The sequence below is a fragment of the Bombina bombina genome, chromosome 4 (assembly GCF_027579735.1).
Source record: "Bombina bombina isolate aBomBom1 chromosome 4, aBomBom1.pri, whole genome shotgun sequence".
In the NCBI taxonomy this organism is placed as follows: Eukaryota; Metazoa; Chordata; class Amphibia; order Anura; family Bombinatoridae; genus Bombina; species Bombina bombina.
In genome coordinates, this window is record NC_069502.1 from 792,860,643 (window position 1) to 792,880,192 (window position 19,550).

At 38.8% G+C, this 19,550-nt stretch overlaps 1 protein-coding gene across 1 annotated transcript in view; it reads right to left on the bottom strand.

Moving 5' to 3' along the window:
* LOC128656988 (gastrula zinc finger protein XlCGF57.1-like) overlaps positions 1 to 19,550 on the bottom strand; it is a 209,567-nt gene that overhangs the window by 184,153 nt on the left and 5,864 nt on the right. Inside the window, exon 2 of the mRNA XM_053711197.1 lies at positions 18,927 to 19,076. Within this exon, the coding sequence (XP_053567172.1) occupies positions 18,927 to 18,972 (46 nt within the window). The 5' untranslated portion in view covers positions 18,973 to 19,076. The remainder of the gene's footprint in view (positions 1 to 18,926; positions 19,077 to 19,550) is intronic.

The following is a 19,550-nucleotide window of genomic DNA, read 5'->3' on the forward strand; positions in this document are numbered from 1 at the left end:
ATGGTAGGCACGTAACTTTGGTAAATGTATATGCACCGAACTCCGCACAACACATTTTCTTCAAATCCCTTTCAAGCAGGCTCCTCGAACTCTCTAGGGGTATTGTGATATTAGGGGGTGATTTCAACGCTCCTCTGATACCAAGAATAGATACCTCTAATGGGGTCTCCAGTGTTTCGCACCACATTCTGAAGCACATCAATAACACTATGAAAACACACCTCTTGCACGACATCTGGCGCACATTGCACCCGACTGAGGCTGACTTTACATACTATTCTAGTCCACATAAGAAATATTCACGGATTGACTATTTCTTCACGGACTCACAAGGGATAGCATATGTGACACATAGCGCTATATCTCCCATTACATGGTCGGACCACGCTCCGGTTACTTGTGTAATGGACTGGCCGAATACCCCGTCCACGCCATTTCTGTGGTGTTTGGATGACTCCCTTTTAAATTGCCCGATTGTAAGGGAAGATATTACCTCCAAGATGACAGAATATTTTCATATAAACCTTACAGATGACGTACCACTGTCAACAGTGTGGGAAGCTCATAAAAGTGTTATCAGGGGACTCTTTATTACACATAAAAGTAGAGTGATGAAACAAGCCAGGGAAAAATATAACCATATCCTCCTGCAAATAACACAGTTAGAAACCCAACACAAACGACTCCCTACGGATACTACTTTTCTGACTAAACTGACTCAGGCCAGACTAGATCTCAAACAACTATTGCAGGAGGAGAATCAGAGAAAGGCCCTGCAATTGAGACAGACATACTATGAAGGGGGCGACAAAGCGGGGAGACTGCTGGCGAGAGCCCTCCGCCATTCACAACTGAAGTCTTACGTTTACACACTAAAAGACAAAAATGGTAAAGTTTTAAAAGATAGCCCACACATTGCGGAGTCCTTCCGCAAATATTATAGTCACCTATATAACTTGAAGACTTCTTTACCTACCCCTGCCCCAGATGAAAACCAAGAAAGGCTTAAAATAGCAGAATACCTAAATAAATTACAATTAGTTACCCTGGCAAAGGAATCTGTGGAATTCCTTGAATCACCTCTTACTCAAGAGGAGATACAGCATGCAGTGTCGGCTCTCCCAAATGGGAAAAGCCCGGGCCCAGATGGATTTGGAGCCAAATACTATAAGACCTTCCTACCCATACTGATGCCCCACATGCAAAACTTGTTTAACAAAATGTCAGAACAGGAGTCTTTGCCCCCTTCTATGTTGACTGCCTACATCACGGTACTACCTAAACCGGTGGACGCACCCCAGAGTTACAGACCAATCTCACTTTTGAATACGGATGTTAAGATCCTGGCCAAGACCCTTGCTAATAGAGTTAATACAATCCTCCCCATGTTGATCTCTCAAGATCAGGTGGGTTTTGTCCCCGGGAGAGAGGCGAGGGATAACACCCTCAAAGTGCTGCAATTGATTGAATATTCTAAAAACAACGACATTCCATTGGCATTGCTGTCAACTGACGCCGAAAAGGCATTTGGCAGGGTGAACTGGCAATTTCTTAAAAGCACAATGAGAAAAATAGGTTTCGGTGAGAGGTTTCTGGGGATGGTCTTTGCTTTGTATTCATCACCAAATGCTAGGGTTAAGGTCAACAATATCCTTTCAGAACCCTTCAGGATCTCCAATGGCACTAGGCAGGGGTGTCCTCTGTCCCCTTTGCTGTTTGCCATCTCTATAGAGACTTTGGCGTGCAGCATTAGAGCCAATAGACTAGTACGGGGCATCGATGTGGGAACTAGAGAATACAAACTTGCTATGTACGCGAACGACCTACTGTTTACAGTTACTGACGTTGAATCCTCTATCCCTGCATTGCTGCAGGAATTTAACAAATATGGAGAGGTGTCACACTTCCTCCTCAATAACACTAAGTCAGAGCTGTGAAGCATTAATCTATCTAATGATTCTATTGTCTGGCTTACGACCTACAGTCCTTTTGTGATGAACTCCACAACCCTGAAGTACCTTGGTGTTAAACTCTCAGCCAATATGACAGATATTTTTGAGACAAACTATCTTGCTCTCAAAAAAGACATCTCACATGACTTATCGGCGTGGAAACACAAAACGATATCGTGGCTGGGAAGAATCAGCGTCTTTAAAATGAATATTCTTCCTAGGGTGCTGTACATTCTGCAGACCCTGCCAATCCCCCTACCGCACTCCTTCCTTCCCTCTTTACAGAGGATGATAGAAAGCTATATCTGGAAGGATATAAGGCCAAGGGTAAATAGGAAGACCATGTTTCTTCCCAGGGACGACGGTGGGTTGGGGCTCCCGAACCTCCCCCATTACAGAAAGGCGGTCCTGCTTCAGAGGGTTGTGGAGTGGTGCCAAAACAGTCCTCAGAAGGATTGGATAGGACTAGATGCTAACATACTCGGGGTGGGGAATCTCGCCTCTCTCCCGTGGACAGCCAAAAGTCATAGGCCCAGGACGATAGCTCATTACCCTTTGATAGATACGATGTTAGAGGAATGGGACAAGACTTTACGAACAGACTCACACATATATACACCATACATTCCCCATTGTCCCCAGTATATGGGAACGCAAAGATATCAATACAGGCACAGTTACCATCTAAACAGACTCAATTTGCCAACAATAGGGTCGGTCACTTCATTGCTAGTGGGAGTCTGAAAAGTAGGGATGACTTGCTAGAAGAGGAGCCTGCCTTTAAGATGCCTTGGTTCATGTACTTACAAATAGGTCATTACATCACAACACACCAACATAGGCAGTCATTCTTCAGGAACCAAACGATCTTTGAGGGGTTGTGCACTCAGAGTGTCCCCCCAAGGCATCTAATCTCGAAATTGTATGGTATCATTCTGAGAGGGGAGTCTGACCTCCCGACTTATGTTGGGCAGTGGCACTCAGAGCTGGGCATGGAATTGGACTCGCAAGAATGGCAGCGGATTTTCCGGGCCACTAGGAATGTGTCGGTTTCTGCACGCATCCAGGAGTCACACTACAAATTACTAAGCCGCTGGTACCTGACACCATCCCGTCTAAAACAAAAAGATATCCTAACTCCACGGATAGGTGCTGGAGGGGCTGTGGTGGAACGGGCTCCATAACACATATCTGGTGGGATTGCCCAAGACTAGAAGAGTTCTGGGCAGGGGTGTGGGACCACATCCAGTCCATACTAGGTATGGAGGTTCCAAAATCAATGGAGACATTACTGTTTCATTTCCCCACTCAGATCCTAGACTCCACTAAAAAAGCATTGCTGTTGCTAATGTTGACAAGTGCCAAAAACCTGATCCCGGCCAGATGGAAATCAGACAGGATTCCCCAGATTTCGGAATGGAGACAGGGGGTTGATAATTTGATAAGCTTGGAAAGGTACCACTACGCCCGGGTCGGGAAATTGGATACTCATGAAATGTTAATCCAACTTTGGAAATATGGCTCCCTATGAGGAACTGACTAATTCCGAAACTGAGGTGCCTCTGGTTATGCCTCTCCTCCCTTTTTTTTTTTTTTTTCTCTCTTTCTTCTCTCTCTTCTTTCTCCCCTCCTTTTCCCTTCCCTTGCTATGATCCCCCTCCCCTCCCTCAACCCCCCCGCCCTCTTGATTACGCAAAACGTAGAGTATTTTGTATATAGAACCACAGAAACAACAGATTGTAGGTTAAACTTCATGCCTTAATAATATAACATGGCTTTGATTAGCTGTTTGCAGTATACAATTATAGTAGGATTATATAATATTGTTACGAGTTTATCTTGTGTGTCAACTGTAAGTTGTTTATCTTACATCTGATCTGTTCTTTGTTATGTTTAAGGATATTATTTCTGTATTTCACCTGGATTGATGTAATAATTTATGCACTGTATAACTCAAAAAAGAGAAAATTTGGAGCCTGATAATATGGAACTAGCAGGTCACTAACTCATTGGACACGATCTACATCTGACCACACACACCTTGTCTAAGGCCTACCAATGAGATGATCAGGTTATTCTTATGCTTAAATGTGCTGTGTTTATAACCAACGTTATTCTTATTGACTATATGTATGTACCTATTTTTTCCAATAAAGCTCCTTTGAAAGAAAAAAAAAAAACCTTTCAAAATGCTCTGAGCTAAGAGGCGGTTTTCAACGGTTTTATAAATCAGTTTGAGCCTAACTAGGTTTAGCTTTTCAAAAATACCACCAAGGGAACAAAGCAAATTTTATGATAAAGTAAATTGGAAAGTTATTTAAAATTGCATGCCCTATCTGAATCATGAAAGTTTAGTTTTGACTTTACTGTCCCTTTAACAGTAAGGCAAGAACCAGAGTAGAGCACAAGATTTAAATGTGTTACCCCTGATTTAGTGCTCCCTGTATGTGACTAACAACATCACATACACATTATAGTAACTACACAGCTATGTGCCTATAAACCTTATTAAACCCCTGATTTAGTGCTTTCTGTATGTGACTAACAACATCACATACACATTATAGTAACTACACAGCTCTGCGCCTATAAACCTTTTTAAACCCCCGATTTAGTGCTCCCTGTATGTGACCAACAACACCACACACACACATATTATAGTAACTACTCAGCTCTGTGCCTATAAACCTTATTAAATCCCTGATTTAGTGCTCCCTGTATGTGACCAACAGAATAACATACACATTATAGTAACTACACAGCTCTGTGCCAATAAACCTTATTAAATTCCTGATTTAAGGCTCCATGTATGTGACTAACAACATCACATACTCATTATAGTAACTACACAGTTCTGTGTCTATAAACCTTATTAAACCCATGATTTAGTGCTCCCTGTATGTGACCAACAACACCACATACACATTACAGTAACTACACAGCTCTGTGCCTATAAACTAGAGCAGCAACAACTAATCAATATAAATCGATAATAATGGATTATGAAAATAATTGACAACAAATCTCATAATCGATTAGTTGATTTGCAATTAGTTGGTCTGTGCACTGCACCATTTGCTTCACTACAATGAGCTCCTGCACATGGTATTGTGTTTTATGGCTATGTTCTAAGCCTAAAGGGTGTCTACAGATGTTTACGTTTCACTTTTTCAGGACAGTACTCCTGGCTTGTGTGCAACCCAGAAATAGTAGGAGTCGTCATTTGGATTGTTTATATTGTTATTTACACCCAGCCCTAGATTGGTGGGACTTGTTATTTGAATTGATGTGCACTATTATCTGTTTGCACAATTATTGGCTGATTGCTTGCTGTTGCCGATTATACGTACAGTATAGATAAATGTGAAAGGCTTTGTCTTGTTATTGATATATAGGGGCCGATTTATAAAGCAGCGTATGCTGCTGTTTCTACGCGAGCCATGAGGCTCGCTGGAAATGTAAGTTAAGAAGCAGCGTTCATGAGACTGCTGCTCCTTAACTCGTCCGCCACCTCTAAGGCGGCGGACAGCAATCAGAATGATAGGCCAGTACACGGTCCATAAATTTAGCAGAATTGCTCATAATTATTAATAATTTGAGAAACGTGGTTATCCAAATGCAAAATTGGTTCATGTGAGATCAAATTTTCACAAAAAAACTCCCTCGACAGCAGAATGATAGACTCACTTTTGTCAGTACATACAATACTCTAAGTAATAAGGTACAAGGCATCCTGAAACATAATTGGCATATCCTAAGATTCTTGTCCTGACATTAAGGAGTTCATTCAAATGCCTAGAGCAGCATGTCGTACGAGGTATACATGTGGGAGAAGGATAACTAAAGCAGTTTAAAGTTCTGATACAAATGTATCCCCATTGTTTGGTAAACCTAAGAATGGTACATTTCCCTGCCTAGGGTGCTCACATTGCAAGAGTGTCATAAAGATTGAGATTTGCCATCCTTACTCAGGTTGTAAATTTAAAATACCTGGTTACTATACCTGTAATTCATCCTATGTGGTGTACGCCCTTAAGTGCCCATGTGGACTTCTATACATAGGTGAGACCACCTAAAGAGTTAGGGACCGTATTGGTCGACATAAATCTAATATCAGAAATTCAGCGACAAAGGATCTACCTCTACCGGCTCATTTCTTACAAATGGGTCATCAGGTGAGCCAGCTGCGCTTTATAGTGTTAGACCAAGCTAAGAGAAAAACTAGGGGGGAAGATAAACAGAGGGACCTTCTTTGCAAGGAGGCCAAAAAGATATGAAAAATTGACACATTATACCCCAAAGGCATGAATAGGGAGTTTGATCTTAACCCAGTTTTATAGACTTATTGTTTAAATTCAATAGGTTATCATACATTCTGTGTAAATTAAAACTGGTAATGATATCTGGTATCTATATTTCTAATATGGTTGTGATATATATAGTGGCTTTACTATGTGCTTTCTCTCCAGATTGTTTTTAATCTTGGTCCTTTGGGACACTTTAAAAAGGGCATTTAAAAAGGGTTAATATGTTGCTTCTCATGATTCACGTGATTTTTGTAACCTCGTCTATGATATGTGTTCTCATTGGTCCTTGGTTTATAAGCATTGCTATATATTGTCTGTATGTGCACTGTTTTTAGCTTGAAAAAGGGGCAGGTGCCCCGAAACGTTGCTGTCTACCTAATAAAGGTTTTTCACTTTTCCACATCTGAGAGTGCAACATTTCTTTGAATAATTTAATAATATGCAAATTAGTATGTTATATATATATGACTTGTGAGATAAAGAACACCCTTTTAACAGGGGATGTGTACAAAGCTATTCTGTTAAGATATAGTGTACACCTTGGCTAGCAGCTGGAGCCAGGGGGAGGAGCTTTTCTTTTGTTACATTATGTGAGTGGTCTTATCTGTAAGTTAAGTAGCGGAAAGCCACTGCTACTACAGTGTGCAGCTGTGCAGGCCCTTTGCTGCGAGGAAAAGTATTAAGCGCTCTAAAAGTTGGGATACATGTCCAGGAGAAAGTCTGAAAGATGGGGAACTTAAACAATGGCTGTGATGGTGTTGTTTGAATTGCAGGCATATTGGGCAGTAGCCTTTAACAGAGCTGGAAGAGGAGTTGTAGTTTGCTTCTCTAACTTTATATGTCTGGAAGGATTAAAAGATGGGAATCATACCCATAGCTGTCTTTGAGACATATTGGCCCATAATCCTTTACTGATCTGGAAAGAAATGCTGTATGTCTCGCATTTCTAAATTTGACGTGTCCAGGTAAGGGTGGAGATGGGAAGCATGCCCATAGCTGTTATATGAAGACATATTGGCCCATAGCCTTTAAACGAGCTGGAAGAGGTAAGCTACATATTTTCTCCTCTATAAAAATTAATGTGGAGAAGGCAAAAGGTAGGAAATTACCCCATTAGTCCCTGAATAAGGGTAGTGGCTATAGTCTTCAACCCGATGATGTATTAACATTTGTTGTTTAGTTTATGGGGCGGTCACCTCATGATGCACACATTTGTGGCCTAGCGGGAGGGCAGAAGTAGAGGATAACGCCCAAAACCCGAGGGGTGGAGAGATATTTTAAAATTTTGCTGGTGTGCTGCTGATGCAGATAGGGAGGAGAAAGCAGCTACAAGCTGGTGGTTTAAGTTGCAAGAATATATATATATTTATATTTACTGTACATACTTGCTAGTGTTGGATCTTATATGCTATAAATGACCGGGAAAGTAATTATGACCTATGTTCTTTCCTTTTAGATATAACAGAGGTGTAAACGCAAACATGGTCACGATCCAAGAAGACGTGTTTAAATTCTGATCTAATATGTTTTATATTATTACATCTATTAAACATGTGTATATAGGGATGGGCGAATGTGTTTATATTCAAATTTGAATGTTAGAACGAATGTTATTGTAGAAATTCGATTTACATAATAGAATGTTGCTAAGAAAGAATTATGTTATTTACAGTTTTTGAATGTCACATTCGAATATTACATTTATAAAACACAGTTGTAGACTAGAAATACTATTTCGAATTTAAATGCTATATTTGAATTCAAATGTAACATTCAAATTCGAATATTACATTTATACAACACAGTATTAGACTACAAATACTATTTCGAATTTGAATTTAACATTCAAATTCGAATGTAGCATTCGAATATTACATTTATTAAACAGTTGTAGACTAGAAATACTATTTCGAATTAGAATGTCACATTTGAATATTACATTTATAAAACACAGTATTAGACTAGAAATACTATTTGGAGTTCAAATGTAACATTTGAATTTGAATGTAGCATTCAAATTTGAATATTACTTTTATTAAAAAACACAGTTGTAGACTAGAAATACTATTTCGAATGTGACATTCAAATTCAAATACTACATTTAAAAAACACAGTATTAGACTAGAAATACAATTTTGAATGTGACATTTGAATGTCAAATTCGAAAATTACATTTCGAAATTGAATGAATACATAGCTAAACATTCTATTATTCGAACAAATATTTTTTAATTTTTTTTTTTTTTTAAATAAGCTTTATTATGTAAATTATGAAGTAAAGTTACAGTTTCTGGAGACGCAGCTCCATATTCATTACAATGCACGTGTAATAATACTTATAGCGATTTTTAAGCTAATTAATTTTAACAAAACAATTTAACTTTGGACTGGAACAACCCACGTCGATAGAAGAACAATCTCACCGCAATTTCTATGTGTAATTTTGTGTAAAGAGGAGTTGATTTCTGATCGTTCTCACTTTTCTATATGACTGTAGAAATTGCATGGGACTGTGTTGTAGTCTTGACACTATTGTCGATCTAGTTATATGTGAACTCAGAACGAAGTTATCTATTCTTGAGGTACGATTCCCATGTTGTCAGGATGTCTGAGTATATGTCTAGTTTATCGTGTTTTAGGTAGTATAGTTCTTCAAGATGGATTGACTCAGATACCTTCTGTACCCACATTTCAAGTGTGGGTGGGTCTTTTGATTTCCAATTCTTGGCTATCAAGAATTTTACACTGTTAGACATGATTGAAAATAATTTGAGAAATGGTTTATGTTTTATCTTAGGGGGTTTATTTAATAGCCAAAGTAGTGGGTCTAACGGGAATTGTAGTTCTAATATATCTTCCACTTCAGCAATGATAGATCTCCACAGATTTTGTATAGCTGTACACCACCACCACATGTGGATCATACCACTATTGACGTGGCCGCAGCGCCAGCATTTGTTGCTAGCTCTGTGGAATAAACGGTGAATTTTTTGGGGTGTGTAGTACCACCTGTGAAGTATTTTTAGATTAATTTCCAGAGTGGCCATGGAGACGGAGGTTTTTAGTGTGGATTGGGCTATCTTCATACCTATGTGTGGTGGGATTATGATTCCTATTTCTTTTTCCCAACTTTCCAGGTATGGGAGGGGATGTCCTGGGAATGGGGTAATCAGAATCTTATATATCAGTGATAGCGTATGTCGAACTGGGGGGCTCCTAATACATAATTGCTCGAAGTTAGTTAACGGTCTAATCATGTTTGGAGATTGTTTGTGTGTAGTGAGAAAGCTATGAATACGCCTATATGTGTACCAATTTTCAAGACAGGTAAAGCCTTGTTGTGTTAGTTCGGTTTGTGATTTAATCTGCTCGTTTTGTATGAGCCAATATATCGGGAAGTCACGGATATGGGAAGGGTAGCAGTGTTTCTCTATACTTGGGCCCAAATTAAATTCACCGTTAGCTACTAAGGATGTGAGAGGAGAGGGTCTAGAAGAGAGGTTCGGAAAGTGTATCAGTATTTTATTCCACATCTTGTATGTTTCTGATATCAAGGGGTTGATGTCTAAGTGTTTAATTTTGTGTGTTGGGAATGTCCAGCAATGTCTACTAAGATTTGGGGTTTGGGAAATTCCATGTTCCATACCCACCCATCGTTTAAACTTTCCATGTATATTCCAGTCAATTATTCTTTGCAAGAATATTGCGTATCTATAATAGGTTATATTAGGTAGGCCAAGTCCCCCCTGTGTTTTGGGTAGAGACATAAGCTGTTTATTGATTCTAGGGTGTTTCTTGTGCCATGTGAAATCATTGAGTGCTCGCTGTAGTGAGTTTAAGTATTTGTCCGTTAGGGGGGTTGGCATAGTTTGTAGAATGTACAGTATTCTAGGGAATATATTCATCTTTATCAGATTGATTCGGCCTAGCCAAGACAGGTTCTTGGATCTCCAGCTTGATAGGTCTCGTATGATTTCCCGTTTAATCCTGTCATAATTGAGTTGGTGCATAGTTTCTATAGACGTGGTAAGGTAAATTCCTAAATATTTAAGAGACACCATGTTCCATTTAAATGGGGTAAGTTTCTCAGCTATTTTCTTTTTATGTGCGTCTAATGTGATATTGAGAATCTCACATTTAGGAATATTTACTAGGAAGTTCGATTGAGTGTGGAAGCTGTCTAATTCTTTTACTAGTAATGGTAAGGATATTTCTGGGTTGGTTAATGTAAAAAGAATGTCGTCTGCGAACAGAGAGATTACATATTTCTGATTATCTATTGTCACTCCCTCAATCCCTGGGTGTGATAGAATTTTGGCTGCTAAGGTCTCTATTACGCATACAAATAGCAAGGGGGATAGCGGACAGCCCTGTCTCGTCCCATTAGATATTTCGAATGAGTCAGACAGTGTTCCATTTATTTGTATTTTCGCACTTGGGTGGGCATATAGGGAGAATATTTTTTGTAGTATACCCTCCCCGAATCCGAATGTTTGTAAGGTTAGCCGTAGGAAGTCCCAGGCAACACGGTCAAAGGCCTTTTCAACATCGATAGACAGTAAGATTAATGGGAGTTTTTGTTTTTGCGCGAAAAAGATTGTATTAAGGGCCCTGACCGTGTTGTCCTTTGCCTCTCTTCCCAGCAAAAACCCCACCTGATCAGGGTGGATGAGGTCTGGGAGTAAGACATTAATTCGGTTCGCTAATAATTTAGAGTACATTTTTATATCCGAATTTAGGAGTGAGATTGGGCGATAGCTTGTAGTCAAGTCTGGGGGTTTATTTGGCTTCAATAGTGTGGTGATATGGGCTTCTAATGCTGAATTTGGGAAGGGGTGTGTGAGATCAATTGAATTAAAATAGTGCAGAAGGTGTAGGGATAATTGTTCAGCGAACATTGAGTAGTATTTATATGTAAAACCATCAGGCCCTGGTGATTTGTTGTTAGGGAGATTTTTAATTACTAATTGTAATTCTTCTAGTGAGAAGGGTTCGTCTAGAGTCTCTTTTTGTGTTTGAGTCAGCTTGGGAAGGTGTAGGTTTGAGAGGTATTCCCTGATAGATTCTTGGCGGGAGGTAGTGTCGGAGAGTGACTCGGAATTCGATTTTGGCAGATTATATAGTTTTTGGTAGTAATCTCTGAATGCTTTAGCTATGGCTTGTGTAGAGCTATGTGATTTGTTTTTACTATCTTTGATGTGGAGAATATAATTAGATTTGTTTTTTTTCTTTATGTATCTGGCCATTGAACATCCTGGCTTATTTAGGTCCATGTATGAGTGTTGTCTGAACAGGAAAATGCGCCTACTTTGTTCTTTGTTGAGGATGGAGGCTAATTTAAAGCGTTTAGCTTGTAGGGTTTGTAGAGTGGTATCATCTTTAGTATTTTTTTTATGTATGTCCTCAAGCTGTGCTATTTCTTTAATGAGGATAGTGGTTGCTTCTCTTCTGAGTTTATTGATTTGTGAGCTATTAATTCCCCTCTTATAGTGCATTTGTGTGCCTCCCAATTGTTTTGTGGAGATGTATCTGTATGTTTGTTATGGAGGAAAAATTCCTCTATTCGAGTTTGGAGTTTTAGCGTAATGGCTGGGTCAGCAAGTAGGCTATCGTCTAATTTCCAAATATACTGTTTCAATGGTTTGATTAGCCAGTTAAAAATACAGCTCACACTCGCATGATCTGACCATGTTATTGGGGATATGTTTGCTGCTCTAGCCAGACTCATGCTTGTAATGTCGGTGAATATGTAGTCAATTCTCTCATATGTTTTGTGGGGAAATGAATAGAACGTATAATCCATAGACTCTGGATGTAAAGTTCTCCAAACGTCTAGACATCCAAGCTGTTTCAATATATTGTTTGATTTTTTGATGCTTACTTTAGAATTGGATGTTGTATGCGAGGAACTATCTGTGAAGGGGTTGAAGGTTAGATTAAAATCCCCTCCTATTAGCAACATGCCTTTTTGATATTCAGTTATTACATTTGACACTTTTTTAAGGAAAGAGTGTTGTTTTGCGTTTGGGGCGTATAGGGAAACTATTGTAATAGGTAGGCCATAAAGCAGCCCTGTTAGTAATAGCCATCTACCGTCCCTATCCCTATATACCACTATCTCTTGGAATGGAATCCCAGTTTTGATTAGGATGCCTACCCCTTGGATCTTTTTCTGGGGGTGTGACGCGTAGTAACTTCTACCAAATTTGAAATTGAATGTTTTGGGTTCCCTCCCTTTTAGAAAATGGGTTTCTTGAAGTAGGATTATATCTTCCCCCTTGCGTTTAAAATCTGTGAGTGCCGTTGACCTCTTTCTAGGGGAATTAAGGCCCTTTGAGTTTATAGAAATGAAATTTATGGACCTATTGTCAACTGTTTTAGATATTTTTGAAGTCATGGTAAAGGAGAGGGGTTGAGATAGCTTTTAATCTAAGAAGCATAGTGAGATGTCTTTGAAGAGTGAGATTATGACATATGCGACGTGTGGTCGTCCAGTCCGGAACAGTCCTAAAACATAACAATTCAAACAAAAACACAGAATAACATGTAACGTTGCAATACATTTCTACTTAGAGTGAAAATAATGATATTGAAATACAATAAAACAGTACTTCCCTTTAGGGAAGACAAAGTTGAGGAATGGCCACTCTTCCCCAACCGCCGGGGATTCAGTGAAGGCTTTCCATTGACCCCTAGTATATGGATCCCTAAGGAGCATTTAACTTTATAAGGCGTTGTGCATCTCATACACTGCACTTGGTTAAAAGGTATGGCAAGACTGGCAAGCAATTTCAAACACAACTTATTTGTGACTATAAATGATAATTATAGCCTATCTAATAGGCGCAGATGGTTTAGATCAATTTATACATTCAAAACAATTTACTTGATAATAAACCATGTTAGTTGCTATATAGTAGGACATAATGTAACAGGTTAAGAATCTGTTCAAAAACAACATATATAGAAAAAGTTTTGAACTGTTTGTATGTTAATAGCCTCCCCTCCATGTTAAAGAGCTTAATGGAGCAGACATGCCAGGTTGACGTCTCTTCTACGGGGGTGAGCATTATAAACAGTTAAATAAGAATGTACTTATCCGTCGCGAGGACGGTAGAACACACCCAGTGTATTTAGGAATTCACGGAGGGAGGTTTTGATGAACATTGGAGACTTGCTTCTTAGATTTTTTGGGCACTGTAGACCAGTTATATCGTGCATCTGTTGCTGTTCTATTCTTGGACTGGGTTGACAAAGAATCTGCTGCTTCTGTAGAGGAAGTTGGTACAATAAAGTTGATACCTAGGGCCTTTGAAAGAGTGTCCAAGTCCGAAGACTCTCTATAGATTAGCATTTTGCCAGCGTGTGGTATTAATAAGCTGAAAGGAAATCCCCATCGGTATTTGATGTGGTGTTCTTGGAGAGTTGATGTTAGGAATTTCAGAGATTTCCGTTTTTCTATGGTAGATGGACATAGATCTTGATATATTTGTAGATTTTTATCTTGAAATGTCAAGGGATGAGTGTTCCTAGCCGCCGTCCATATGGATTCCCTGTCTTTAAAATGAAGCAGTTTGATGACAACATCTCTCGGCGGAGCAGATGAGCTGGGGCGAGGTCTTAGAGCCCTGTGGGCCCTTTCTATTGCTGTCTCTGTAAAGGAGGTAGAATTGGTGAGGTGGTTGAATAGTTTTGTTAAATAGGAGTGGAGTTCTTCTGTAGATATGTCTTCTGGGATTCCGCGAATCCTTAAGTTATTTCTCCTACTCCTATTTTCTAAGTCCTCCACTTTATCTTGGAGCGTATGTATCAGGGTAGCTTGTTGCGATAGACCAGATTCTGTCGTGTTTAACATGGTGTTAATAACTTCTTGGCTCTCTTCTAGGTCATCTAGTCTAGCTCCCAAAGTTCCAATTTCTCTTTTGACAGTGGAGATTTCAGATTGTATAAATGATTTGAGGTCCGCTATGTCAGACTTGGAGGGTAGTTTATCTATAGTAGCTTGCAGTGTTGTAAGTTGTTGCTGCGTGATGGAATAGTTTGCCACATGGTCTGGCGCTGTGGGAGAAACAGGCTGCGGAGTATCCTTTGTCAATGAGGTTGTGTCTGTTCGAGTTTGTTCTGACGGAGAGAAGTAGGCAGATACAAGTGTTGTCTGGGCTGTAGGTTTGCCATTTTTGTCAGGTTTTGTTGGTCTTCTGGACGACATGGTGTTTCAATAAAATGTAGTGTTAGTGTCTTTGCTCAATCAATGGTGTTGTTGAGAACCCTGGTTTATATATTTCTTATTTAACTTCAAGATTCCCCTCCTTGCTGGGGGTGTTTATTTTATTAATGCAGATTCCCCTTTTTAATTTCTCTTGATTGTTTTGAGTGGTGCCTTATTATGGAGAGTTATAGTGCTCCAATGTCTCCAGTTCAATATGACTGAGACAGAATATGAGGTGTATATTAGGACTGAAGGATCTCTCCCCCCTCTCTGTTGAGTCCCAGTGATGCTTTGTATAACCGTTGTTTATGTGTTATATAATAATGCCAGTTAAGTCTCTCATATTTATTGCGAGTAGATATACTCATATGGTGTGACAGTGCTCTTTTAGGTAATTCTTACCATTTGACAGTCTCATGCTGCTGAAGCGTTTGCGGCAGAGGCCATTAGAGAGCTGTGGGCGGGCCAAGATGGCGATCGGAGCCTCACCGCATGGGGTATCTTTCTTCTCCTGTGTGTCTATGCGGTGCCGCAGTGTGGGGAGAGAAGAAAACAGTCGCCGCTGTATCACTTCAGACAGACAACCGGCCCCGCCTGTTGTTTTTGCGCTACTCAAGGGGCTCTTGTGAGTCTTTGAACCGGATCGCGGTACCCGTGTCCCTTCGAGAATTTGTTAGTTTAAGTAGGTATCCTGGCTAGCTAGGGGCCTCAGGGCATTTTGCTTTTAATTTTTCAGGTTGGATAAAGGCTCATATCCCGGTCAGTGGGGAAGAGCTGCACCGGAGCTCACACACTATGCGGCCATGTTCTAGCACGGTCAAGCTCCGCCTCCTTTTTAAAAAAAATTTTACGAAAATTTGAAAATAGAATGTTATATAAACATTCAAAATTCGATTCGAACGAACGGATGTATCAAAATTTGTTTTAAATTTTTAGAAACATTCGCCCATACCTAGTGTATACTATGATCTCATTCATACCCTTCTCTTATAAGTTAATGACAGTTTCACAATGTTTCTATAACCAAGGTGACTTATCCAAAGTTATTTAGTAAGTGGATGGGTGAGGGGTGTCAGGGTGCCAGGAATCAGACTGAGACAAGAAGTGCAAAAATAATCACACCTTTATTAATAGCAAAAAATAATAAAAAGACCACAAGTCAAATAACAAGCCAGGAGTCAAAACCAGAGCTGGTAGTCAGACAAGCCGAGTCAGGAGCCAAAGCGAGTAGTCAGACGAGCCGGAATCAGGAACAAGGAAAACAGCAGAGTCAGGAACAAGCCAGGGATCAGGAAGGACGTCAGACAGCCAGGTAATACACAGGAACTCTCACAAACAGGTCTGAGACAACGCAAAGGCAAAGCATACTGAACAGAGGCCCTTTAAATAATAAGTGATGACATCACAATTCTGAGACTGCATCCTGTCTCACATAGATGATGTACACCAGTCTGGCCATAAAAGGAAGTGCAGGAAATGAGCAGCATCCCCCACAATGCACCAGAGTTCAGCAAGAGAGGTGAGTAAAATGGCTGCCAGCAGCACATGGCAAACAAAACAGGGAAAAAACCCTGACAGGGGTTTTACCTTTTTATTCTCGTTGGGCTATTAATTGGTTGTCCTTATCTCTTTTGGTTTAAATTTAGAACGAAGTAGGAAGGATTGTAATGCATACCACTATCATTGCAAGGTATTAGAATGTCAGCATGGAGACAGGAACTTGGAGTTAAGAGGAATAATAGAAAATAGGCATTTTGGTTAAATAACATGTGTTAATAGTAAGGGTGATTAATTTTTTTAATTTTTTTTTTGTTGGGGTTTTATTAACAGTCCCAACCAGATAAGTTTGATTTCCAGTTTAATCTGTGAAGACTCTGCTGATATTGTGTTTATCGGTGAATTAGGAGTGGGGTGGATGTATAGAGAAAATTCCTAGCAGATATCTGTAGGTATTTTATCTATCTCCATAGAGTAAAATATACTTAAAAGGGACAGTCTAGTCCAAAATAAACTTTCATTATTCAGATAGGGCATGTCATTTTAAACAATTTTCCAATTTACTTCTATCACCAATTTTGCTGTGTTCTCTTGTTATTCTTAGTTGAAAGCTGAATCTATGCGGTTCATATGCTAATTTCTAAGCCCTTGAAGGCCGCCTCTTAGCTCAGGGCATTTTGACAGTTTTCACCACTAGAGGGTGTTAGTTCATGTGTTTCATATAGATAACATTGAGATCACGCACGTGGAGTTCCTAGGAGCAAGCACTGATTGGCTAAAAGGCAAGTCTGTCAAAAGAACCAAAATAAGGGGCAGTTTTTAGAGGTTTAGATACAAGATGATCACAGAGTTAAAAAAGTGTATTAATATAACTGTGTTGTTTATGCAAAACGAGGGAATGGGTAATAAAGGGATTAACTTTCTTTTTTTAACAATAACTATTCTGGTGTAGACTTTCCCTTTAAGATACCACAACCAAATAGTTACTTGTGATAATTGGCACAAAGTGATCAGCCGACCATCATTGCATGTGTTCAAAAACTTTCCAGTGAGAGGATTTTATCTGCTGTTTCTGTCTGTGTACATCAATGCCTGTGTTTTTTCATTTAAGAACTTTTCAGCAATGGGAATTTTATTGCCACTCAGGAGCCATAAGAAGAGGCCACACTTCTGGATACAAAGCTCATCTTTTATTGTGAGAAGAAGAACTGCAGCTAAGAGTAATGGGAGTAGGTAAAAAAAAAGGAGCAGGAGCCTGTGTTACGTCAAGGTGGTAAATGAAATAAAGAAGAATCTAAGTGACCACAAAACACAGAATAATCCCTGCACACACGAACTGTAATCCAACATCCTTCTTCTTTTATTATTTCTCTCATCTGTCTCCGTTCGTCAAGTTCTTTGAGACTTTAAAAACTGTTCCAGATTCAGTTTCCCGGGATTAAAGTTTAGGAAATGTCAGGCACACAGACCAACCATAGGCTACAGGAGTCCAGTTCCAGTGACTGTCCAACAGGATTTAGAGGTGCTATTGGGCTGTTGTGTCTAATATTATATTAAGCTCCACCTCACATCCTCAGATGAATACAATATCATTGGCTTATAATAAAAAAAAAATATGTTTTGAGTTGATCACGATTGTAAGGGTGGGTATGTGCCTATTTTACGCTAAGGTTTCCAACTGGTGAGGCACGTGCTCAATTGTGTACGTTTAAAAGAGCAGATACTATGTAATAACTTTCTGGTGTATTGCAATAAGAGTATGTAATAGAAAGCAGCTCTAATGGGTAAATGTCTATTGTTCTATGGAATAATGTGTTTTGTTGTGGGGCAGGTAATGGTGAAAGCTGGGGAGAGTTTAGAGGTAAATGTTTTATAAATGCTTGTTTATGACATAAGTCAAATGGTGGTTTGTACTGATTATTCACTAATGATTTATGTCATAAATTAAAGCATAATGATTATCAATAATTATCATTTGCTAGAGGGTCCACTGGGGGCAGTGTGTAAAATTCATTTACAGATAGTTATTATTATTATTATCATTATCATCATCATCATCAGGTATTTGTAGAGCGTTAAACAGGTTCCACAGAGCTAAACATCATAGACCAGCCTACCTGATATAGTACCTCCCATTAAATTGACGGATTTAAAAAAGGCTTGTCCCTTCCACCATGAGCCAGCAAGGATTCACTGGAGTTGATGCAGGGTCCAGCTGGCAGGCTTGGCCCTGTAGGTTAGACTGTGTATTGTTTCGAGTATTGTTTTGATTCATGGTTGTGTTTATTGTATTGTGTTATCACTGTGTCGAGTATTGTTTCTGTCTTTTTTACTAGTATTGTTTTATTGTGTTAACTTTTAATATGGATTGCCAAGTAAATTGTCAATTGATATTATACTTTTTCGTGTGTTATTCTTCCACATATTTCGACCATAATACCAAGAACTAAAAAATATTAATGTTGTAATTCGGTGCTTTGATTGTTGCATATTAATTTATTAATTGATATTTATAAATTATTGATGCCTAACGTAACATCTGTATTAATAAATATATGTTTTACATATAATATTGATTGCATATATTTTTTATATAACACATTACTTGTATTTATATGTTTTAGCTCTTTTGCGCTTCCCTAACTTCTCTTTTCTTCAAGTTCTTACATAAATTAAGATATGCTCAGTAGCTGCTGATTGGTTGCTGCACATAGAAGCCTCGTGTGATTGGCTCACCCATGTGCATTGCTTTTCTACAACTAAGGAAACCTAAAAAATGAAGCAAAATAAATAATAGAAGTAAATTGTAATGTTGTTTAAATTTGTATTCTCTATCAGAATCATGAAAGAAAGATTTTGGGTTTAGTGGCCTTTTAAGGAGATCAAATCACTGAGGTTTCCGGTTGGTTACTATAAATATTATCACATTCTGATGGCAAAACCATGTGACGTCCTGCTTACCTCCGTGTGCATCAGGATGGTCTGAGGTTTGGTTCTTGGCAGACATTGTCTTGTTCAGCAACTGAATTTGTCAGATATTCTTATAATTCTTCTCCTTTACCAACAAACACAGTGATGTATATTGTATGTGATCTTCACAGTAACAGGAGCCTAAACACACAGAGAGATAAAAATGTCTCATGTACATTTTATTGTCATAGGGGAAAAGCTGTGAATTATGGGTGATCAACGCCTGTATGTGAGCATCATAAACAGACCAGGATTCAGGAAACTCTCTGCTTGGTCACAAAGAGAATATAGTGAATAAAACTGATTAATCCAACAGAAAAAATAGTGATTATCAAAAAATAAATCAATACATAATGAAACTGTTCTTGTAATTAAATGCAATTCCTGTGGGATTTTTTTTGCGAGTTACCACACAAATGATATGCTGATTTTTCAATAGATCAGGCACGTTTAGCAAACTTCAGTTTGCATTATAATCCAAATATGGTAAAAAGAAGTATCATATGAAATACAAAAAAGTTAGAAATGTGTGTAATTTTTCCTTTAACATACATAAAGCAACAGAATGGGAGTAATTATTTCCTAAATACTTTAAACTCATAATTTATTAATACA